This window comes from Sciurus vulgaris (genome assembly GCF_902686455.1).
Source record: "Sciurus vulgaris genome assembly, chromosome: 13".
Classification (NCBI taxonomy): Eukaryota; Metazoa; Chordata; class Mammalia; order Rodentia; family Sciuridae; genus Sciurus; species Sciurus vulgaris.
In genome coordinates, this window is record NC_136474.1 from 100,098,922 (window position 1) to 100,122,246 (window position 23,325).

General features: G+C 55.4%; 1 protein-coding gene across 4 annotated transcripts in view; it reads left to right on the top strand.

Moving 5' to 3' along the window:
* Positions 1 to 23,325, top strand: part of CTDP1 (CTD phosphatase subunit 1) — a 50,353-nt gene that overhangs the window by 10,474 nt on the left and 16,554 nt on the right. For 2 of the 4 annotated variants that reach the window (XM_079109421.1, XM_079109424.1), the window contains exons 2-10: positions 2,118 to 2,201; positions 2,900 to 2,993; positions 5,192 to 5,320; positions 6,920 to 7,070; positions 11,904 to 11,994; positions 12,664 to 12,830; positions 13,577 to 14,608; positions 16,225 to 16,366; positions 17,189 to 17,401. In XM_079109421.1, coding sequence (XP_078965547.1) covers positions 2,118 to 2,201; positions 2,900 to 2,993; positions 5,192 to 5,320; positions 6,920 to 7,070; positions 11,904 to 11,994; positions 12,664 to 12,830; positions 13,577 to 14,608; positions 16,225 to 16,366; positions 17,189 to 17,401 — 2,103 coding nt within the window. The remainder of the gene's footprint in view (positions 1 to 2,117; positions 2,202 to 2,899; positions 2,994 to 5,191; positions 5,321 to 6,919; positions 7,071 to 11,903; positions 11,995 to 12,663; positions 12,831 to 13,576; positions 14,609 to 16,224; positions 16,367 to 17,188; positions 17,402 to 23,325) is intronic. The other 2 variants (XM_079109422.1, XM_079109423.1) reach the window with 2 other exon arrangements.

The following is a 23,325-nucleotide window of genomic DNA, read 5'->3' on the forward strand; positions in this document are numbered from 1 at the left end:
GTGCAGGGCTGAGAGTCAGGAGTGCCATGGCTGGTTGCAAGGGCTCTGGGGCCTTGGTGTACGAGTGGCTCCTAGGCCATCAGTAGGTGTGAACATGAATGTTGTAGAACCTGGAAGCATTCCAGAGGCAAGACAGTTTGTTAGGAAAGCCGGTTTGGTGCAGGTGGGCCTTGTCCTTTCATTTTAAGCTTGGGTAAGCAGAGGCAAAGAGTTTTAGATGGAGGTTAAAATGATGTTACAGATAGAGGATTCCTTCGGGAGAGGGGAAATATTGGTGGGACGTGTTTCTGGAGGGACTCTCAGGACTGGAGGAGACACCCTCTGCCTAAGCCATGCTCTCTGAACCAACAGGAGTTATTGAGTTCTGCATGTGGCTCCAGCCCAGGGCTTACAGTCCCATGGAAGAGGCCTGTAGTGGCCCTGGTTGTGGACAGTAGAAAAAGAGGCCAGTGTCTGTGGGGTGCACAGGGTGGACGAGAACATCCTGCTGTCCTTGGTCTCTGCCTGTCGGCTTGCTGCCAGCCTCTGGCCCACGCACTCTGATTTGAGACACTGAGAAGCTGATTCTTTGGTCTTGCCGTGGTGGCCGTGGCGAGGAATGTCCTCTGTGTGCCTTGCCATTTGCACACCTTTGGTGAAGTGTCTCCTGGTGTCTTCTGCCTGTTTTCTAGCAAGGTTGTGGAATTGGAAGAGTTCTGTATACCTGTCCTTTGGGGCTGTGATCTGCAAACGCTTCCCACAGCATAGCTTGTCTTTACACCTTCACAGGGTGTTTCCAGAGCAGGAGTTTTTAATTTCGATGCAGTGATCAGTCTTACTGTTTATGGCTCAAGCTTTTAGCGTCAAGTCTAACAATTCTACCTAGACCATGATCCTGAAGACTTCTTCCTTTTTTTTTTTTTGTTAGGTGTAAGTTTTGAGTTGGTTTTGCGTGAGGTCAGAGGCTCAGGTCAAAGTTCTGTGTGTTCTCTTCCTGTGAAGCCCAGCAGCACCTGCACATCTGTGGAAAGCTGTCTTTTCTCAGCTGTGTTGCTGGCCAGAGCCGTTTGCATGCTGCACTGTTCGCAGGTGTCCCTGTCTGCAGCACCTCACCTCAGCTGTGTTGCTGGCCAGAGCCGTTTGCATGCTGCACTGTTCGCGGGTGTCCCTGTCTGCAGCACCTCACCTCAGCTGTGTTGCTGGCCAGAGCCGTTCACGTGCTGCACTGTTCGCGGGTGTCCCTGTCTGCAGCACCTCACTCTGGCTCCTGCAGCTTTCAGGGCAACTCGAGACTAGGTGGCAGTCCCCCTCATCTTACTGTCTTTTTCGATATTGTTTCACGTATTCGAGGACCAGTGCCTTCCACATGACTTTTAGAATAAGCTTATGTGTGCCTACAGAAACTGTGCTGGGATTTTGATAGGCGTCAGGACCTGTAGGTCATTTGACAGAACTGACATCTTTGCTGTGTTCTTCCAATCCATGAGTCTTATTTTGACTTTTGATTTCTCGCATCAGTGTTTTTGACATTCAGCATACAAATTCTATACGTTTTGTAAGCATTAGGTAAGGGCTAGACCAGCAGAGGACATAGGGAGAAAAATCATCTCTGTATCTATATAAAACTAGGAATATTATAAAAGTTCTACCTGAAAAAATGTTGAGGTGAACATGAGGCTGTCTGGAAGGGGACCCACCCGTGGGATGAGCCACAGCTTGTTATCCTTAGGATCATGCATGTGCTCCCCACTGTGATAGCGAGTGAAGCTTGGGTTCCACAAACTCATCAGAAATGCAGGGGGTCACAGGCACGTATTCGATGTATTTGATGTATTTTGAGGCCTTTTCTCTGTGGTCTCTAACTAGACATCCTTATTTTTAGCTCTTCTGTATGTAGCAGGGGGTTGTCCTGTTTTGTTTTCCATGAGGGAGAACCACAGGGGAAAAGCCCCTTCATTTTATAGTCAAAGAAACCAAGGCTGGTGCGGGGCGTGGGCCTCTGGAGCAGTGAGGGCCGGAGGGGAGGTGACACGAAGGCTCCGTGCCTGCCCTGGAGCCCTTTCTTGCACTGTGGCACACCACAGGCTTGAGTGGCCTTCCCCTCAGGGTCAGCAGTTGTTCGATCTTGTATTTTGCAGAGCCCTGTTGGTGACGTTGGAAGGATGCAGCCACCCGGTCGTCATGAAGGGCTTGTGCGCCGAGTGTGGCCAGGACTTAACCCAGTGAGTAGCCTTAGGAGGGAGGAATAGCCCCCTTGGGGTGTGAGGCTAGGCCTGTGGGAAGGGAGGGGAGCAGCATGGGGCTTGGCTCAGAGCACAGACACCCTTCCCTTGGCCACACCCAAGCCAGGCTGGTTTTGGTTTTCCTTCTTTGGTTTGTGGAAGCCCCAGATCATGCCATCTATTCTACTCAGGCGTGGTGGGAGTGTACTGGAGGGTTCAGGTCTGTTCCCCTCCCGCTGGGGACTATAGGCTCACCCATGCCTCCTCTGCAGGTGGCTATGTTCCCACCTGAGCCCTCTTTTCCTGCACTGCGGGCCAGCAACTGCTGATAAAGTGGTTCTTGTCAGTCTTCAGTGTGACTGACACTCGCTGGAATTTTTTTTTCCCCATTTCACGTTAAGGTCTGTTCACGGGTCTGGTGAATTTGTAGTTAATTAAAGGCTTTTGACCCTGGATGCGACTGACTGATTGCAGGCGTGAGCATGACTGGGATGGCTGTGCTCTGTGGCCCAGAGTGTGGCTGGCCGACAGCTTGACGTCTGGTGCTCTCCTGACTGCTCAGACAGTGGAGGCATCCCCAGCTGCCACAGGGCAGGGTGCTGTGCAGGGTCAGCGGGCATGGCACCACGGACAGGGTGGATCCCGCCACAGCTGAGCCCAGCACAGCACCTTCTCTGGGTGTCTTCTTGCATTCAAAGGCTGCAGAGCAAGAATGGCGAGCAGCAGGTGCCACTGTCCACAGCAACTGTGTCCATGGTACACAGCGTGCCGGAGCTGATGGTGAGCTCTGAGGTGAGTGTGCACAGGGTCCTGTGGAAGACACAAGGCACCATCTGGCTGCCATTTCTGAAGGGCAGCTGTGCAGTGTGGTCTTACTGAAATGTTTCAGACTGCCATGGCTTCTGTCCTGTTCTTTAACACAGCTCCACGCAGGAACCTCCCTGGTGCTGCCACCATAGCCACCAGCTCTGTCTGGGCTCCCCTTGAGCCAGATTCTGGAGGGAAGGGATGTGGTAGGTGCCTGGACACAGCTCCAGAGGTGGGGGTGCTCCAAAGGATGTGCACAGGGAGGCCGGCAGGACCAGGTGTCAAGGGGGCTGTGAGGGATAGCCTGCTGGAGCGCTCTGCTGTCCAGGGGCTGCCCTCATCCTGGGTGCTCGGGGACCCAGGATCAGCTTCCACAGAGAGTGGTGGAAGTGGGAGGTGGCCAGGGTGGGAGCCAGGTGGCTGAGAGAGTAGGGGAGCGGGTCCTGCGCAGGGCTGGGAGGGAGGCCCTGTGCTGCTCAGTTACCCACGGGTCATCCGAAGCTCATGACTCCATAGGTGCTGTCTGGTTTGCAGGCAAGTGTTCTGGGGTGGGTGGGAGCCGGCACCCTCCAAACCCCCATCCCCACCACCTGTAGACAGCGTTCCACAACAAATGAGTGTTTTGTCTGAGCTGTGAGAACATTTCAGGGTCATCCATTTCTAAGTAGAGATACATTTTTCAGTGTGAGGACTTCGTTACACTTGTGCTCTCGAATGACATGCAACAACTTGAGTCTATTTTTGTGGGGAAGACAGAATGCCAGATGCACCACTCTGGTTTTTCTGAATTACTGAACTTTAAACAATTATAAATTCGTATGTGTATGTAAAACAAAACCCAGAACTTTGAGATGGAGAAGAAGGGGTATCTGCCATCTTTCTACCACAGCAGAACTGTTGGCCCTTTCTGTGGGATCCCTCTCAGGAACAGATGCGGTGGGAGGTCAGTGACTTGCTGAATGCAGTCACAGCAAGGAATCTGCCACGAAGTGTACCCGACGTGTTGGCCCTAGTGCACACGTTTGCCCTCCAGCAGGTCGGGCAGGGCCCTTTTCAGAGGCGAGTCCTGGGCTCTCCGGGGAACTGTTGCAGAGTGAGAAGCACACCCCACAGCTGAAGCTGCTGTGCGGTTCTCTGCCACTGCTTTCTTGTAGTCTTGCAGGGAAGATTCAGGTGAGTTGTACCTGGTAACAGTAAATTCCCGGTGAGAACGAGAGAGAGCAGGCAGTGCAAGCACCGAGTGTCCTGGACAGTCTCTGAGGAGGACGCCCTTAGAGAATCGGGGCTTTTAAGGGACTTGAGTGTCGTTGCCCTTGTTCTGCGCTCTTGCTCCCCCTTAACGGTTAGTTTCCCTTGGTTAGCCTCCGTGGATTTCCTCGGGATGACCGCGTCACAGAGGGGATTGTGCCTGGTGATGAGGGAGTGTCCTGGTGACCTGGTCCCAAGAGATAGTGGTTCCCTTAAGGGGTCATAGTTGACTGGCACGCAGGAGGTTCTGACACAACAGGCCCCATTTTCTAAAGCTCTCAGCTTCCATCAGGTCCCCATGGTTTCAGGTAATAGTTACCTTAAGGGTCGTAATCACCTGCAACCAGAAGAGGAGGTTGGCGTTTGGGCTCCCGTTCTCCAGATGCCCTCCTTTCCAGGAAGGCTCCCTGTGGTCTCAGGTTAATGATGTATGAATTTTCTTAGTGCGCACGTCAACATCTGCCTCTTGGCCTGTTCATGGCTGACTGACCTACCTCTCAGTGGTGAGGGGCAGTACTGAGCCCAGAGGACCGAGCTTCTTCCCCGGCCCCTGGACTCGGCCAGTGTCTTCCTCCTCCATTATTTTTGCAGCTCACCTGTACTGAGGTGCCCCCTAGCATTCAACTGAATTGTTATAGAGAGGCCCACTTCCTTTCCCCATCTCCTTTTGCATATTTAGCTGAATTACAAAACTGCTACCTAAACCAGACTCCCATAAGCAGGTTTGGGCCAGACAGAAGTAGCTCTTGGTCAGCATGCAGCATTGGCTGGTGGGGAGAGCCTGAGTGTGCAGGCAAATGTGGACTTTGATGTGTGGGCATGTGATGGGTTTGAGGAGGAACCTATTGGTGTCCTGTTATTTCTTTTAATAAAACTGGGTTTTACTTTGGATCCAGTGTATGTACCGTGTCATTTTCTCTTTCTTTTAATTTTAGCAAGCTGAACAACTTGGAAGGGAAGATCAGCAAAGACTACATCGAAACAGAAAACTAGTCCTCATGGTTGATTTAGACCAGACCCTAATACACACAACAGAGCAACATTGTCCACAGATGTCAAACAAGGTGAGTGTTAGTTATCATCTGTTCCCAGGGTGATTCTCCGAGGAGCCTCGGCTCCCATAATTCAGTTTAAGAGTACATCGTCTCTTTCAGTACTTCCATAGGTCAGCTTGCTTTGGGGAGCAGATCAGTTAGTGTGGACACGACCTTGGGCAGTCGTTCCCTGTGCTGAGCTGTCCCACATGGCACCGTGAGTGGCATCCTGTCTGCATTTGAACCTCTCGTGTGGCTGTTAGAGGTGTCGGGGCTTGGGCACTGGTGAGAACAGTGGAGTGGGAGACGAGGAGCCGTCCTGGGAAGATGTGTTGCCTTGGGATGCCACGTCTCTGGATGCCTGGGTGGGATTAAGCCCGTGTCATGCCCTAGAGAACCTGGGTGGGAGAGGAAGTGGAAACATTCCAGAGAAAGGTGGCGAGAGGGAAGCCAGGATGGGAGCCTGCAGGCGCACCCAGACTTCCATAGTTCAGTTCTTTGCTCAGTAGCAGGTGGTTGTCTCGTGGTACAATTTACAATCAGCTTTGTATCACTGTGGCCGGAATACTGAACAAAAACAGCTTAGAGGAGGGGGTGTTGATTTCGGCTCACAGTTCCAGAGGTTCAGGCCATGGTGGTGACCCACGACTCTGGGCCCACGGCGAAGGACCTCAGGGCGGAAGGGCGTGGCAGAGGAGCACCGCTCCATTCGCGCTGTCCCGGAAGGTGGCGGATGAAGCCTCCCAGGCACCCCACCTGCCTACAGTCACCACCAGTCAGACCACTGAAACCGGGATGGACTGGTTGGGCTACAGCTCTCAGCGCAGCCATTTCACCTCTGGACATTCCTGCACTAACAGGAGCCTCCGGGACACTCATCAAAACCGTAACAGAATAGGGAGCTATTATCATGGGTAGAGATTTTAGTAATGAGAGGTAGTTAACCATCATTGCCATGGGTAGTTAGCATAGTAAACGGGGTAGTTATAGATAGGTATAGTAGGTAGTTACGGGTAGTAGTTATAGTCATCAGGGGTTGTTATCCCACGAGTAGTTGGTAACTTACCAGTGGTAGTTAACCATCATTGTGATGGGTAGTTTGTAGTTCCCATGAGTAGTTACCAGAAGTAGATGGTATGCATAGTTGTCATAGGTAATTGCGGTAACTGTAATGGTCATGAGGGGTAGTTACCACAGGGAGCTGTGATAGTGATGGGTAGTGGTTAGTCCTAAGGGATAATCACTGTCACCATGGGTGGTTCGCATGGTTACCAGTGGCAGTTAACCATCACAGTGGGTAGTTTGTACGTACCGTGGAGGTCAGCAGAAACAGTTGCTTTAGTTGTGGTGATTGTATGGTTGTGAGGGACAGTTACGCAGGAGCTCTGTAGTTGTCGCGGGCAGTGTTAAGTCCTGAGGGCAGTCGCCCTCGCCTCGGTGGCTGGTGTGGTCACCAGAGGGGTCTGCTTCAGCAGCGTTGGCCTGCGCCTCCTCACTTGAGTGAGTGTGTCAGTGCTGGTCATGAGGCCCTCGCGGCCCTGGGGTTCATCCACAGCCTCCCGCTGAGCCCGCGGTCTCAGGCACCCCTGCCAGCCCTTGCCCTCTCTTACCACCCTGTGGTCCTTGCAGGGCATCTTCCATTTCCAGCTGGGCCGGGGCGAGCCCATGCTGCACACCCGGCTGCGCCCCCACTGCAAGGACTTCTTGGAGAAGATCGCCAAGCTCTACGAGCTGCACGTCTTCACTTTTGGCAGCCGGCTGTATGCACACACCATCGCAGGTCAGTTGGTTACTGTGGGACCAGCAGTGGGATCAGGGTTGCCTGTCTGTGGACATCTTCAGGGATGGGACGTTTGCTTAACGATGAGGAAAGGAGAGCAGAGGCTCAGTCCCTGGGTTGGCAGTCGGCAAGGAATCAGTAGGTGAGAAATTCTTCATGGCCACCGAGTGCTCTGGCCAGGTGCCACCATGTAGGCCAGCGTGCAGGACCACAGATGTGTGGGAACAAACCATGTGAATGTGCTTTCTGAAGCTGTTCTGCTGAAGGCTTATGCACCTCCGCAGCCCTGTGCCTATCTGCGTGGGGAGCAGCTGAGAGGCGGCCTCTGGCACACCAGCTGCCTTGGCTGCACTTGAGGTGCAGTGCGATGGCTTCCTGTCCTGGGTCCTGCACTAGCTGGGTGCCCCACCATGTGGCAGCACAGTTGGGGGTCTGTGGGACAGCAGGCGGGAGGTCCTCACTGCCCCGTTGAGCATATGAACTGTAGCCTGTTGACCATTGGCAACAGCTGCAGAATCTCTTCAGTTGAGTACTTGGAGATTCACAAATCTTCACAGGTTTGTTTTGGGTTTTGATTATTGATGAAGAACTAAATTTCTAGTCTCCTTTTAGTATTTAGTATCTTTGTAGGAAATTTTTAAAAAATAGGCTCTTTTTTTTTTTTTTAGAGCAGCTTTAAGTTCACAGAATTGAGCAGATGTACAGAGATTTCCCATGTACCCCCACATACACATGCCTCACCTCCCTGGGGGCAGTATGCACTGCCGAGTGGTGCATCTGCTGTAGTTGGTGGCTGGCGTGGAGGCTTTCTTAACAGGACAGGAGCAGCATGTTAAAGTGAGTTTGGTCACAGCTTGTGTTTTTGCCCTTGATACTGTGGCTGTAGCTGCTGAGAGGCGGAGTGGAAGATGGAAGTGACTGGGCTGGGGCACTGCTGTCATGCTCTAGACTGTGTTAAAAGCCGGTTGGCAAGGTGCAGGTGCCCAGAGACAGGCTTGGGCTTGGCAGAGCCCTGGTGAGTGGAATGAGCGTTCTGGGGCAGGGGACCTCGGGAAGTTGGCTGGTCCCATCCGCCCTGCGAGGACATGCTGAGAAGGCATCGTCAACGGGGAGCAGACCCTGCGGTCACTGGGGCTGCTGTGCCTCGAGTGTTTTGCTGTAGGAGCCCAGACCATTCTAGGACACCATCTGCAGAGGTGGACTGTGGGCCTTGCAGTGAGCGAGACACAGCAGAGGGGGCCTGGCTGTGTTACAGGCGAGAACGGTGTTTCTTGTGCACATGTGCCACCTGTTCAGCTTCCTTTTTTTCTGCATGATGTTGCCCAGTTTGTCCTGGTGCATACACGGTTCTCACGGTTGTTACAAACACCTCTCTCCTCAGGTAGCCATATAATGTAACAACTTTGTTTTCTTTTATCACACTAAGAGCACACGAGTAAGTAGGATCCCTTCTTTGGTTTGGGCCTGTGGGGGAGTCTTGAGCCATGGTGTTGTGTCGTGTTGTGTGCTGTGGCACTTCCTTCCTCCCTTGAAAGGGCTGGTTTGGCTGGTGTGTGATGGGCGGCCTCCACCCCATATCCGCAGGGCGCCATTGGCCCAGGAATACGCACATCAGGCTCCTGGGGAGGCTGAGCGGTGCCTGACCAGCAGTGACTGTGCTGCTCTCCTGGCTTCCTGCCTGATGAGTGGCGATGCCCACCTTCCTCGCCGGGCTCTTTCAGCTTCCCACAAGTTCATAAGTCAGTCACTTTCAACAGTGACTGCTTGCATCCAGGAGTCTTCCTTTCCTCCGGACGTCGTGATGTTTGGCTGGTCTGAGCTTGGGGTGCATGGCGAGGTGAGCACGTGGCAGGCTCAGGCGACCTCAGGACTGGGCTGGAGAGGGTCAGTGTCGGCAAAGCCATTCCTGACTTCTTCCAGGCACACCCTCCTCCTCAGCCCCTTTGACACAGGGCACCTGACCCACATCACAGGGCCTGAGTGTGGTGAAGGTGAAGCAGCCAGGAAGAACGGCATGCTGCTACTTCAGCCTGGAGGCCGAAGGCACTTGGCTGCCACCCGCGGATCAGCGGAACATCTGTGTTGAGGTTTCTAGGACCCCTCTGCTTGCCGGGAGAGCCCTCCTGCAGCGAGTCCTGCTGTGCCCCAGGTGGGCTTGTCCAGTGCCTGCCATGTCAGGCTGGGCTCTCCATGTTAACATCCCAGTGTACAAACACACCCAGGGCTGTCTGGAGAAAGCCGCAAGGCACAGAGACCCTCCCTGGACAGCAGCACTGAGCCTAGCCACACCTGAGGACTGCAGTGCAGTTGCCCCCCTCCCAAGTGCTGTGGCATCGAGATGACGGCATCGCACGCCCAGAGGGTCTGGCCAAAGTGGCTGGGCCACCAAAGACTTGACCCTATTGCAGGCAGCCTTGAGAAGTGTGAGCTTTCCTTCCACGCAGCGTCCATCAGGTGGCAGCAGTTCACAGCAGGAAGCAGACATTATCAAGGTCTGATTTCTGCAAATGAGAAACTTGCAGAGAAGCTAGGTTTTTAAGAAAATGGTTACTAAACTTCCTCTTTATCATGCCTTTAGTTTTTTAAGTTAACTGCTCACAGAGTGTGCCCTTGGGTTATAATTAGGATAGAAATGTAACAGTTTGAATGTTTTTCTCTCATTATAGAGACTCTCTTAATTCTGTCACCACATTTTAGTTTATTCACTGGATAGCCTCAGTGTTCACAGAACTTCATTTCACTCGCATGGTAGAACTTATTTCTTCCACAAGAGCAAGCGTTTGGTACTCGTGAAATGCTAAGGGGTGGGTGGTCTGGGAGAACTGAGGCCTGTCAGGGCTGGATTCTAACATCGGGGTGGTGGGTGCTCAGGGCACAGAGCCCTTCCATGAGATGGTCAGAGATCCCAAGTGTGCTGCTGCCAGGTGGCGGGGCTGAACACGCTGCAGTCACTGCACAGTGTACTGCTCACACTACAGAGGTGGGCATCCAGGTCCATCTGGGCACCCAATGGAGACAGTGGGATGAGGTATGACCCAAAAGGTCAGTCTTCAGAGAGCAGGTCATATTGCAGTACGGGTTTCAAAGTGCCTCCCGGATAGCCGGCTCGGTGTGCTTTCACCCGCAGCTGCAGCAGGGTGCTAAGAGCCACAGCACCCTCTCTGGACTGCTGACCTCTCTGTCCAGGGGTTCCTTGGCACCTTGGCATGTCGTGATGGATAGAGATGGCTTGTCCACATGCTTATTCCGTTGCCCTAAGCTTTTCAAGAGAGTCACTGTCCTCTGAAGTCCACTCCATGTCTTGTGCTTGGTCAGACTCCAGGCGGGGCAGTCTGCCTTAGCGAGTGTTGGTTTCCTGCCCTCTGCACATGCTGCGTTTGTGCCATCAGCTATGACGTGGTGGCAGCCGTTTTTCCAAGACTGTATGATTGCTGTGCGTTTCCTCTGGTGCTTTAAATGGCAGGTGAGGTTAAGTTGCTAAGTTAAGTGGCATGGAACCTGGGCCTCAAGTGTCTTTTCCACCCAAGTAGATGACCTGAGCAGCCTGCTTTGTTTCTAGCTAGTTCCTTTGCTTCCACAGACTAGAGTAGTTTTATTGTCTTATTTTTCTATATTCTTTGTATTAAAAAAGCACTTCTAATTAGTAAATGATGTAAATGTGGACTTCTCATCCTTACTAAATGTAATGTCTGATACAGTACAAGTAGGGACTTGATTGGAAACTGCATCCCTCACCAACTGGTCAGTGTGTAACCTGAAGCTCAGTACCCTCTCAGTCCATTTCCGTGATGTTGCTTAAATCTGCAGCCCTGGGAAGTGGTGTGTACAGTGGGAAGTACCTGCACTGCCCTTGGCGTGAGTCAGTACAGCGGTCCCCCTTCTCTGCACTTCTGCTTTCTCGGTAAAGGGGCAACTGCTGTGCATGCTTGTGATCTCAGTTACCCCTGTCTGAGAGCAAGCAACAATATATAAGTTTTAATTCGTGCCATTGGGGATATGACTCAGCCCCTGTCTAGCGTAGCCATCTCGGTCATCAACGTGACTGTTGTGGTTTCAAAGTGCTGTGTTCAGGACACTTTCCTTAGTAACGCCTCAGAGCCCAAGAGTGGTGATGCTGGCAGTTCAGGGGTGCCAGAGAAACCGGAGGTGCATCCTGTACTCATTGCCTGTCCTCACAGGCAGGAGGGCCATGCAGTGCCCTGAGGTGCTTGAGGGAGGCCACAGCCAACGGTTGCTATGGCAGCATGCTGCTACAATGGCTTCCCTTTATTATTGCTGTGAAACTCCTACTGTGCCCAGTTTACAAGCTAAGCTTTACCACAGGCGTGTGTATATAGGAAAAACAGCGTGTGTAGGGCTCAGTGCTATCCAGGTTTCAGGCACCACAGGGCCCCTGGACCCAGCCCCTCCACAGACTGCTGACGTGGTTTGAGAAGGAAGCCCAGTGAAGATGCCTTCTCCTGTGCACCTGCAAGAGCACACTCGTTGAGGTTGGGGAAGATGGAGGGGCTGCTGTCAGGCAGTCACACAGCTAAGCACTCAGACCCCCCGTGCCTGAGATGAGATGTTCCTTCACTTCACCCAGCAAGTAAACTATAGCAGTATCGAGGCCATTTAGCTTGGTTAGGTGGTTCAAGAGCGTATTACCAGCGGTTTCAAATTAACTGCACCGAGACACAAACGTGGTTCACTTTTGAGGGATTTCATGGAGCCCAGGGTTCAAGCAACAGAGACCAAGGGAACAGGTCTCACCTGGAGAGGGTGCGACACTGCCACAAGGTGCAGAGACACATGTGCACCCCAGACGTGCAACTGTTGCGTTTCTTCCCACAGGCTTTTTAGACCCTGAGAAGAAGCTCTTCTCCCACCGGATCCTGTCCCGGGATGAGTGCATCGATCCGTTTTCTAAAACAGGAAACCTGCGGTATGTGCCAGGGGGCCCGCCCAGAGCAGCTGCCGTGCGGTCTCTGCTTTGAAGGCTCGTGTAGAGAGCTGAGGTGGCAGTGCTGGAGGTGTCTTCCAGGAGTCGACAGCCTGGTTTCCAGCAGCGACTGCAGCATGTGCAGCACGGCTGTCTGGAGGCTCCTCCTCTGCCCCAGGAGGCGCCCTGCGGACAGTGCAGCCTGCTGCTGCGTCTGCTGTCCTCACTACACAGCCAGGCCTGGGCCACGCGCCCTGGACTCCACACCTGTACAGGGGCCTCCTGGGCACTGGCTTCAGGTGGCAGGGGTGGCCTGACAGCTCCACTCTAAAGTCACCGCCTCTTTTCTGCTGAATGTTTCTAGAGTAGCTGGGGCTCCTGGGGAACTTGGGGACTCGACCCCACGGGGTTAAGTGTGGCCCTGTGACTGGCAAAGCCTGAAATATTTATCTGGACCTTTAAGAAAAAGTTTGCTGACTGTTTTTAAGGAGAATCAGGAGGAGAAGGTGTAATTCTTTTGATTTTTACCTTCTCTGGAAACAGCAAGAGTGGGGACTGAATAAAGGCCCCTCCTCTGGTAAATGTGCTCTGCTCGAGGCTTCTCCTTCGCAGAACAGAGCTTTACACCCAGAGGTAAAGTTCTTCATTCAAACCACCTGCTTTTACTTATAGAAATCTCTTTCCCTGTGGAGACTCCATGGTCTGCATCATTGATGACCGGGAAGATGTCTGGAAGTTCGCCCCCAACCTGATAACTGTGAAGAAGTATGTGTATTTCCCAGGCACAGGTGACGTGAACGCGCCCCCTGGGTACCGGGAGTCTCAGGCGCGGAAGAAAGGTGGGCGTGACCTCCTGATGCACTGCAAAGAAACAAGAGTGTTTGCTTCAGCCTCTGTGTCTTCTCATTTATAGTCTCTATTTTGGCTGCTGTAAAGTCAAGATTTACTTTTTTTTTTTTTTTTAATTTCAACTTAATAGGTTTTGGGTTTACGCAATACTGAAAAGCAAGGTATTTAAGACCTCACTGACACGGTCCTCTTCCGGCCAAGCGAGCCTCTGGAGAGCTACGCAGCAGAGTGCCCTGAGCGCTGCGTCTCCTCCAGTTCTCCTTAGAGGGAGTGAGCAGTGGGGTGCAGAGCTGCCCTCAGCGCAGGCCTGGGCTGAGCCTGCCGGAGCCCGCAGGGCACCGTGTTCCTGTTGTGAAAGCTTGAGCCAAAGTCTCTGAAGGAGATTTGATTTGGTTTGAGTCTCTGTTGGCTGTAGTTGTGAAGCAGAGACCTTGAAGCTCGCACTTATAAAGTGAAACTTAGAGGTCAAGGCTGGGAGAAGAGGGTGAGAAGGCCTCTTGTAGGGTGCATGGTGGGGACCTCCTCTGGGGCAGGCCTAAAGCCAGGGCCCATAGGGCTGGAAAGGCACAAGATCTGTGAGGCCACCCCCTGGGCACTGCAGCCAGGCTCCTGGCAGCAGGCGTGGGCCGGCCTGGGAGAGAGGGCGGTGATTCTGGTGTGGGGAGGTATGCTGCTGTGTTTGAGAATTGCCTAACAGCAAGTGACAGAAACCTTTCCTTCTGTGTGCACATTTTAGTAAACCATTCTTCTAAAGGTGCTGACGTCTTGGAACAAGCTCCATCTGTGAAAGACCCTGAGGAAGGCAGACCCGTTCCTGGGGCAGAGCGGAGCAATGGCCTTGGAAAGCCTACCCGAGAGCTGAACGGCAGTGAGGCTGTGCTGGGAGCGTCTCCTGGCAAGGCAGACGAGCGGGACGCCTGGCCCTCCCCCCGGGCCCCTTGTGGCCGTGAGCTGGCAGAAGCTCCAGAGCCCCAAGCCCAAGCATCTTGTGAACCAGTTGGTCGGACCTCCCCAGGGGCACAGCCCACACAGGGCGCGTCTGGTACGGAGTTAGATTTTGATTTGTCCAGTGACAGCGAGAGCAGCGAGTCGGAGGGTCCCAAGTCCTCCTCCTCCACTTCTGAGGGGGAAAGTGAGAAGAGAAGCCGAAAAAGACCTCTGACTGCCCAGGATGCAGCAAGAGCCCCACAGCAGGGAGGCCCACCTGACATGGGCGGGGGGAGACCTGCAGGAGCGGGCCCCCCGGGAGAGCCGGGCTCCAGAGTCCACACGCAGGACAAAGGGCCAGACCTGGATGTGCAGGAGGAGGGCGAGCGAGATGGCCTCTGTGGCCTGGGCAATGGCTGTGTGGACAGGAAGGAGGCGGAGACAGAGTCCCAGAACAGCGAGCAGTCGGGCATCACCGCGGGCGAGTCCCTGGACCAGAGCATGGAGGAGGAGGAGGAGGACACGGACGACGACGACCACCTGATCCACCTGGAGGAGATCCTGGTGCGCGTGCACACGGACTACTACACCCGGTACGACAGGTACCTCAGCCAGGAGCTCGAGGAAGCCCCGGACATCCGCAAGATTGTGCCAGAGCTCAAGAGCAAGGTGCTGGCGGACGTGGCCGTGATATTCAGTGGGCTGCACCCGACAAACTTCCCCGTGGAGAAGACGCGGGAGCACTACCACGCCACAGCCTTGGGGGCCAGGGTCCTCACCCAGCTGGTGCTGAGCCCCGACGCCCCCGACAGGGCCACACACCTGATCGCAGCACGGGCTGGTAAGTGCCCCTCCTGTCTTCTGTGGGTGCAGCAGAGAGCAGCGTGCTCCTGGGTGGTTGTGCCTGCCTTGGCCTGATGGTGGTCCCTCTCCTGGAGGCTGGCTTTGCTGTGCACGTACAGCGAGCTCTCAGGAACATTTTCCAGAGCTGTGACCTGTTGATTAGAGTAGGCAGACAATTACCTTTTGGAGAATTCTTTGCCTCTGCACGTTCTGTGGGCCTGTGTGTGCCTGGTGGTGCACAGCTGGCCTCTACTGTCGGGAGTCATTTGAACAGTCACTTTGCATGCTGTGGGATGTTGGAGCTCTCTCCCTGAGCAGTGGGCAAGGCTGGGCTGGTGGAGGTAGGAAGCCACAGACTGGGTGCCTCGGTGTAGCGAGTGAAAGATGACCAGTTCTCTGAGAAAGCCAGAGGCAGGGTTTCATGTGGAGCACACAGAACAGTTCGCTCTAGGTGGAAAAACAGAAGGCTGCCTTGCTTTTCATGGTAAAACCCCCTTGAACTGCTGAGAACAGAACCCTTGAGCCATGGGTGCACCTGCAGGAGTGCTCCTCCTAGGTGCTTAAAGCAACTTCTCACAAGCACTTGACTTCCCAAGTGCAGATTGCCGGCAACCCCGGCCCTGCCTGTCGGCTGCTCTCTCCCGCACCTGCCGTCAGTGAGTCAGGGTTTCCGAACTTCACCCCAGGCCAGCATAGCTCCTGCCAGTCTCCACAGAGGCCAGCACAGTCCTGTGGCTCCAGTGGCACAGCGTGCTCTGCTCAGCCAGACCCCCTGCTCCAGGAGAAGCCTCCCTGGGCTGAGCCTCCACCTGCACATGAAGTAGGCCTGGCTCAGGTCCATTGCTTTTGTACCCGAGTGCTCCCCCGTGTGGCTGCTGCCCTGTGGCCACCAGCACCTGACCCGCACCTTCTGCGTGCTCTGAGGCTTGTTCCCTGTGGACACCTCCTGTCTTTGCTCTTGTGTACAGGATCCACGTGAGGGAGGTAGCAGGGCTTCTGTCTGGGGGAAATGACTGTCCTAAAGACACAGCTAACCAGAGCTGCAACAGCCTCCTCCGCTCACAGGGGTCACAGTGAGACCCCAGGTGGGCAGGGTCCCCTGGAGCCTGGACAAGGAGCTACCTGGACGGGGTGGGCAGGAGCTAAGGGAAGGCAGCAGGGGCCACTTGGGGTGCCCAGAAGGGCTGAGGTGAGCTGTGGTGGAAGTGGAGGACAGGTCCTCATGGGGCTGAGGGCAGGAGTGCAGGTGAGAGTCCGTCAGGTCCCATGGGAGATGGTGGCATCTGGCGATGGTGACCCCTAGGTGGTGACAGCAGGACTGGAGAGAAAGGGACCGGTGTGTGTCAGGGACTTGACAGAACCTACGGGCGGCTCTTCAGCAGGGGCTGGGTCCAGTCGGGAGGTGGCCCTGGGGCTGTGTGGAGGGGGAGCTCGAGGTCCTGGCGGGTGGTGGGATACAGAGGTGCTGCTGGCCGAGGCCTGGTCTCTGGCAGAGGTGGGTGATGCTGCTGGGAGCCTGGCCTCTCGGGGTCCCTCCCCTCGGCTCCTCCCAACCCCCTCCCCAGGGTGTCCTTGCCCCTTGCTGCAGGGACAGCCTGACCGTGGTCTCCACAGGCACGGAGAAGGTGCGGCAGGCACAGGAGTGCAGGCACCTGCATGTGGTCAGCCCTGACTGGCTGTGGAGCTGCCTGGAGCGCTGGGACAAGGTGGAGGAGCAGCTCTTCCCGCTCACGGAGGACGACGCCCGGGTGCACAGGTGGGTGCGCCAGCCGCGGGCCCATGGCCACAGTGCTCCCTGAGCTGGCCCGAGCACCACCAGCCCGTGGACACGGCTGTGCTTCCTCTCCCAGCAGGCGCGTTTCACAGGTGCCAAACCGAGGTCCAGGTTGAGGGGAACTTGCTGCTGGTCAGTGTCCCCAGTCCATGTCCTCTGGCCCCCAAAGTTGCGCTCTTGAGGACTGGTGTATTCTGCCCAACCTTTGTCCCCTGCCTCAACAAAGTGACCCCCTGTGGACGCCGAAAATCGTAGGAGCACCTGTGCAGCCACTGTCTGTTTCCGTCAAGCACGCGTGGCTGGGGGTGGTGGGGCCCGGCTCAGCGTCTTGAGGCCGGAGCATTGAGTTACGTAAAAGGCTTCCCAGAGGAGGGCCAGGGAAAGGGTGGGTGGGGCCAGGCATGAGGAGCTGGTGCGAAAGCCGTCCTCAGGTCTCCCTGGGAGCCCCTCAGCGTGTCTGTGACCGTGGCGTGCAGCGAGTGTGCCTTCTGCTGCTGAGCCACAAAGGCGCAGTGCCCTCGGCCCCAGTGAGAGGCTGTCCCCCGCGGCCCCGCTCTGCGCGGCAGGTGAGGTGGGCGCTGAGACACGGAAGCCTGTGTCTGCAGCGCACCAGGGTGCTGCTCTTGTGTGTCTTCAAGGAGAGCCCAGCCAGGAGCCAGAGACCTTTCGACGCGTGTGCCTGGGCAGTGGGCGCTGGTGGTCCCTGCCTGTGCGCCTCTCCCTGTCTCTTGTCTTTGCATCGTGCCTGCCATGCCCCGGGCCCCTCATGGGTGTGGCTGCTCTGACACTCACTCCTTCCCTCAGCAGGGAGAACAGCCCCGCAGCCTTTCCCGACAGGCATAGTGTGCTTCCAGCAGCTCTGTTCCACCCGACGCCTGTCCACCCCAAGGCCCAGCCTGGCCCTGAGGTCAGGATCTATGACTCCAACACAGGGAAGCTCATCAGGACGGGCACCCAGGGCCCAGCGCCAGTGCCCCCCGGCTCCCTGCCTGTCCTCGGGGAGCCCCCATCCTTCAGGTAAGCGGCATGCAAGGCTCTGGTTGCATGGTGTCTGCTCCGCCAGGCCACGGTGTCCCACTGCAGCGCAGGCAGACACGCTGAGGGCTGCTCGCAGTGTGCTGGCTTTGGGGCTGAGGGCAGCAACTCAGTTGGTAGAAACTGGGGAACTCTGTTCAATTCTTTGCCTCTTCCTGGGTTCCAAAACCAGAAGCAGAGAGACTCAAGACTGAGCCTCTGGAGCTCCCTCATAAAGCCTGCCCCTCCTCAGGGTCCTCCGCAGGAGTCCAGGCTGCTGGAGAGAGACTGTCGTCCCCGGCCCCCCTGCCCTGTTTCCACACGTTCAGAGCAGTGTGGGGAGGCGTGTGGTGGGGGACAGACCTGGCAGGTTGGAGTCCTGGATGGCAGCTAGTGCCACTATGGATGAGGTTCCTTCTGAGCAGCCACAACTGTGCCCTCCCACTGAGACCACACTGCTGGGACCACGCACCCCCCGGGCACAGCCAGAGTTCACCTGCAGCTTACAGGGAGCTTGAGGTGCTGTGCAGTGGGTGTGACTCTGGCATTCCTGTGGTCAGCCCAGGGTCCCCTGTCCCCCGCCTGTCCTTCCCAAGGTCGCCCAGGCCTTCCTGGGAGTTCCTGTGCACCATGAGCGACCCGTAGTTGATGTGGCCTAGTTCTGCCCTCCACTGCACATGGGCCTTGGCAGTCAGGAACAGGCGGCACGTTTCCCAGAGTGGCTCTCAGAGCTGGGCCATGCCCTCTGGCCTCAAGGACACTTGAGTGCTAACACGTGCTGGGACCGACAGCCAGAAAGCCTGGGTCTTGGTTCAGGACGGCTGCAAAGCAGCTCTTTCCACTTGTGGATGTGGACAGGCCCGGCACCACCTGGGGACATGGCTGCTTTGTGCTTTGTGCCTGAAGATGTCGGCGGCACTTGCTTGCCTGCTGGTCCCTTCTGGTGACAGAATGTTATCTGTGTGGTTGAGTCGTGGCCACACACTCCTTCCTGTGAAGTGGCTCCAGACACAGCCTTGCTGCATTAAAGTGGGCTCGGCATCAAGGAAGCTCTGTACCCTCTGGGCCATGGTCCGACCTCAGGGAGCTGTGCCCTAAAAACAAGAGCACTAAAAACAAGTCCAGGGCTTTCTGTGTGTGGAGCATTAGGGCTCTGGCCCTTCAGAGGAGCAACTTTTACTTTTCTGCTGGAGATCACTGTACAAGCTGTGCCCGTGACCCAGAGGTGACTGTCCAAGGGAGTGGAGAACAGCCCCAGCCCGCAGGGCTGTGCTCCTCCACCCTGGCCTTGCCACAGCCCAGCCTTGCTGACAGGGTGGCGGTACCTCTCTGGGCTCAGGAGATTCCTGGTGGGAGTTGAGGCCATGAAAGCAGCGGAGGAGGCCCAGTGAACCAAGGACCTCTTGCCTGGTGGGACCGGAAGAGCCTCAGCTGAAAGTAGCCTCAGGAGCAGTGGGCTCCTTCAGAGTGGTCAGGACTGAGGCTCAGTCAGGCGGAGGGCATGTGAACTTACCAGAGGTGGGAAAATCCAACACACAACCCAGGGAAGCCTGGGGAGAGGGGTGTAGGCACGGTCACAGAGGTCCTGAGCAACAGGGTTTCCACCCAGGGGACTGGGGTGCACCCACCCTGATGTGCTGTGGACCTGGGCTTTTATGGAGGGCGTGTGGGTGTGGCTGATGGCAGCACTCGTGATTAGCTCCATCCCCAGCCACCCTGCTGGAGGCCAGAGGTCAGGCTAGATGAGCAAACCTGGTCTTCACAGTGGCCAGCCCCGACTGGAGCTGCCTCTCACCCTCCGCACACTCCAAGGTTGGTGCATGCCTGTGACACCGGGGGCCCTGGCAGGTGTGGTGTCCAGTGGAGGGGGGCTGCTCTTCCAGGGGAGTGTGGGCAGGGAAGAGCTGTGCCCTGAGGGGTGCCTGTGAAATCCAGTTTCCACTCCATTGATAAGTGATGCTCACAGAATTTAAAGCAGCCACAGAACTCACAGGCTGATGTGTACATGAGCTGTACCTGCTCAGAATCTGCTCTTCCTGCTATGGAAATCAGAATCACAGCTTTGCACTTACATGGTCTTAAGCATAAAAGCAATTGTCTTAACCCCATGTTACGTTTAAAGACTAGGTACAAATGGCTTTTCACTTCTTCATTCTGACATGAAGCATGTGTCAGTAGGCCAGGGATTCTAAGGTAGGTGGGAAGAAGTCACTGTTGACTAAAAATAATTTGCGTGTGTAAGCCGAATGCAGCAGAGCACTCCTTTTTCCCTAGAGTGCTGGAAATGTGCAGAACTCGGACGCTGCCTGGCTGCAGGGGCAGTGTCCTCCTGCCTGTCCCTGAGTTCTCCCTGGAGAGCAGAGTTGACACCAAGGTGTCTATGCTCTTATCACCAGCCACGAGAGACAGAGTGTGACGGAGTCTAACTCACCAGGAGGCTCAGATAACCTGTTGCTAAGTCAGTCACGTCTCAGCACCAAGAGCTACGGGACGCAGTGCTGGGAACAGTTAGCAAGTCAGTGACTGCTTGTCGAGAGTTGTTTCCAAACACGACCAGGTGACCCAGTCATGTCAGAAGTTGTTCCCTTCTCCCTGTCCCGGTGCCTCGTGGCTCTGGGGACCCCAGCAGCTGCAGTGACCTGAGTGGACAGGCTGGGGCCTTCTCTCTGTGGGGAGGGATCGGCTTGTTACCTCCAGACGGCGCCTGGCAGTGTCCCCGAGTCACTCTGGAGCCTTCCCCTGTTATTTTGACCTCGGACCTGCCCGAGTCTCGCTCTGCTCTGCACCGTGGGTCCTGGTACTGCTGCACTCCCTGCTCCCTGGTGTGGTCAGACCCACTGTGGAGGCCCAGCAGCTCTCCTGCAGCAGCCTATACCTGCCCAGCCTCTTCAGAGGCACCTGGTTCACAGAGGGGCACCTTCCCCCACCCTTCCCCACCTGAGAATGGCAGCCACTGCTGTTCTGTGCCTGGAATCCTGTGTGGACCCATTGTGACAAGGTGTTTGGGGTCCATGGTGGGCTGTCCTCTGAGCAGGTTCTTACCCAAGACTGGGGAACTGTAAGTTTTTCCTGAGTCTTCCTTGATGCTTGTGGCTCTGGGCTGGGTAACTGGCTTTCTTGGGGACTCAGGTGGGGGGGTGTGGGGTGGCGGCTCCTGGGCTTATCAGCCAGCCAGCTTCAGGACACTGTCCTTGGGGACTCCTGCAGCCACATCCTGTGGTGGATGCAGGTTGGCTTGACCCACGCGAGCTCCCAGGCTACCTGGGCCCTGGGAGGCACAGGTCCCTGTTGGCCAAGCACTGAGGAGGCTCACTCAGCCTCACCCTGGGTTTGCTGAGGGGACCGAGGTCTCACCCATGGAAGCCGTGCTGCAAGGAGCTCTGGACTGCGAACTCGGCACAGCAGCGATGCTTCCCTGCCAGACACACTAAGGCTGAGGGAGGCCCTGCCTGCAGGGCTGAGCACATTTGAGTTGTTTGGTTGCACTTTACATTCTGAAGAGTTTTCACTTTATATGTGGTAAAAGAAATATTGAGAGATTCCTGCCACCCTTGGCCACTCCAGTGATGGCATCTTACAAAACCCGAGAGCAGGTGGTGCCCGCAGAATGTGATGGAGGCACAGTCCACGGCAGAACACCTGCACCCTCCTGCTGCCCTGCTGGCCCAGGCTCCCTAGCTGCCCCTGGCACTGGCCCTACAGTTCAGCCACTTGGAGAAGGCTATAAAAACGGGGCCCTGGACCACATGCCCTGGGGCCTGGGCTTTCACTTGCCAGGTCCCCTGGAGGTCAGTGGTGTGTGGCTGCCTGGGCAGTGCCTCTTGGTCAGCGCGAAGTCACTGCCAGACCTCTGGGGGACCCCTGGGCTATTCCCAGAATGTCTGTCCTTTCCCGTGGGGCCGAGGTCCGGTGCTCTGCCTGCCACATGGGGACGGGCTTGCGGCGGCGGCTCAGACATTGAGCCTTGGAGAGGCTGGGCACTTCCTCACCGCCCGCAGGCTGCAGGGGCTTCGAGGCCTGCCCTTTTCCTGGTGGCTCTCACTGACCCAGAGAGCTCTGCGTGTGTCCGAGTCACCCTCCCCATCTGTCCTGCACCGTCTTGTCCTCTCAGCAGGGTCTTTGGCAGAAAAGGTTTTGATTTTGATGAGGTTCTCCTTCTTGAGTTTTTTCTTTCAGGAGTGTGCTTTCATCTTGTCTCTTGGCTGTCAGCCAAGCCCAAGGTCCCAGTGATGTCCTCTTCTAGTCATTCTGAAAGTTTTACGGGTTACCTTTACTTCTCTTCTTTCCTTGTTTTGGTACCAGGGATTGAACCCAGGTGTGCTCAGCCACCAAGCCATACCTCTGCCCCTTTGTCCTTTTTGCTTTGCGACAGCACTTGTTACCTGCAGTGTGGGCTGGAGTTCCCTCCTCCTTCCTGATACCGGGCATGCCGTCTCCACTCTTTGCCAGTTTTCCTGGAGTTTTGTCAATTTCACGGACCTTTTAAAAACCCAGTGTTGGCTCTGCCTTCTCTGTGGCTGTCTTCTTTTCAGCTTCCTTGTGCTTGCTTTGGGCTTGTTTTCTTATAATTTTGCTTCATCAATCAGAAGTGGTTCAGAAAACTTCAGCAAGGCAGTCTTCCTGTGCCCTTGCATCCCGCCACACAGTCCCTCGAGGGTCCCTCGCCCTTCCTGTGCGCCGCAGGGCTCCCTCGCGTTACCACGGGCAAGGCCCACCATGGCGACTCTCCCCGTTCCTCTTCGTCTGAAAGCTTCTCAAGCTCCTTCTCTCCTGACAGACATTTTCTGAAGGGAGAGTCAAAGTTCATAGCTGGTTCTTTTCAGTGCCCATGGAGCATCTGATCTTCCTCACCTCTGTGGGTTGGAGGGGGAGCTGCTGCCCTTGGAACCATCCGCTGCCTCCAGGGTTCCTCATTGTCATTGGAAGTCCAGTTGTGGAGTGTGTTGCGGTTGTGTTTGGGGTGCTCTCAGCTTCTCGTCTTCCGATCTGTTTCCCGCTGTTCTTTGGGTTCAACTCTGCCTTCACCAGGACTCTGAATCAATTGTACCTCATGTGGTCTCAAAACTGCATTTGTTTTTCCTTTTCGGCCTGTTTTCTTTCTGTTCTCAAATGAGTGGTTCTGTTAGAAGTGAAGTTCGCTGCCTTTTTCCTCCATCAGTCCCATTTTCCTGTTGTGCCCTTTCTCTGCTCTTCGTTTTCATCTTCATCACACTTTCCAGTTCTTGGATCTCCACTTGGTTCTTTTTGTCTCCCAGTTTTCTGCTGAGGCTCCCTTTTTCCTTTGGCTCAGGTGTATTTGTGATTGTAGATGCATGTTCATCATGGATGCTTTAGAATTTGTCAGATGTTCAGTTCTTGTATCTCCTATATTTCTGCTGAGGCTCCGTTTTTCCATTTGGTTCAGGTGTATTTGCAATTACTTGTAGAAGCATGTTTGCCATGGATGCCTTAGAATCTTTGTCAGACAACTCTCATCTTGGGGTTGGCCTTTATTGATCGTACTTTTCATGAGTTCCACATTGTGCTGGTTCTTCAGTGACAGGTGACTCTGATGGGGACCTGAGGCTTCCTGTCACACCAGGGGATATGGGTCTTATGGAGTCCTCCATCTTACTGATTCCAGCTACACGGTGGCAGTGGAAGTGGGGCAGCACCTGTTTCTACAGGAGGAGTGGACATCAGGTTTCCCCTGCTGACACCCGAGGTGGGGTGTGGTGCCACTGTCCCTGGGAGACAACTGTAGGGATCCACGGGGTTTGCAAGCCCCGACTCCCCCAGGCTGCCTCTGGCACTGCAGCATGGCCTGGGAAGGGCCTCGCTGCCTCCCGTGGGTAGAGTGGACTTTGGGCTCTCCCTGCCCTGCTCCATCTTCTCTGGCCCACCCCAGGGTGTTGGGACCCTTGTAGTGTTTGGCAGGGTTGGAGCTA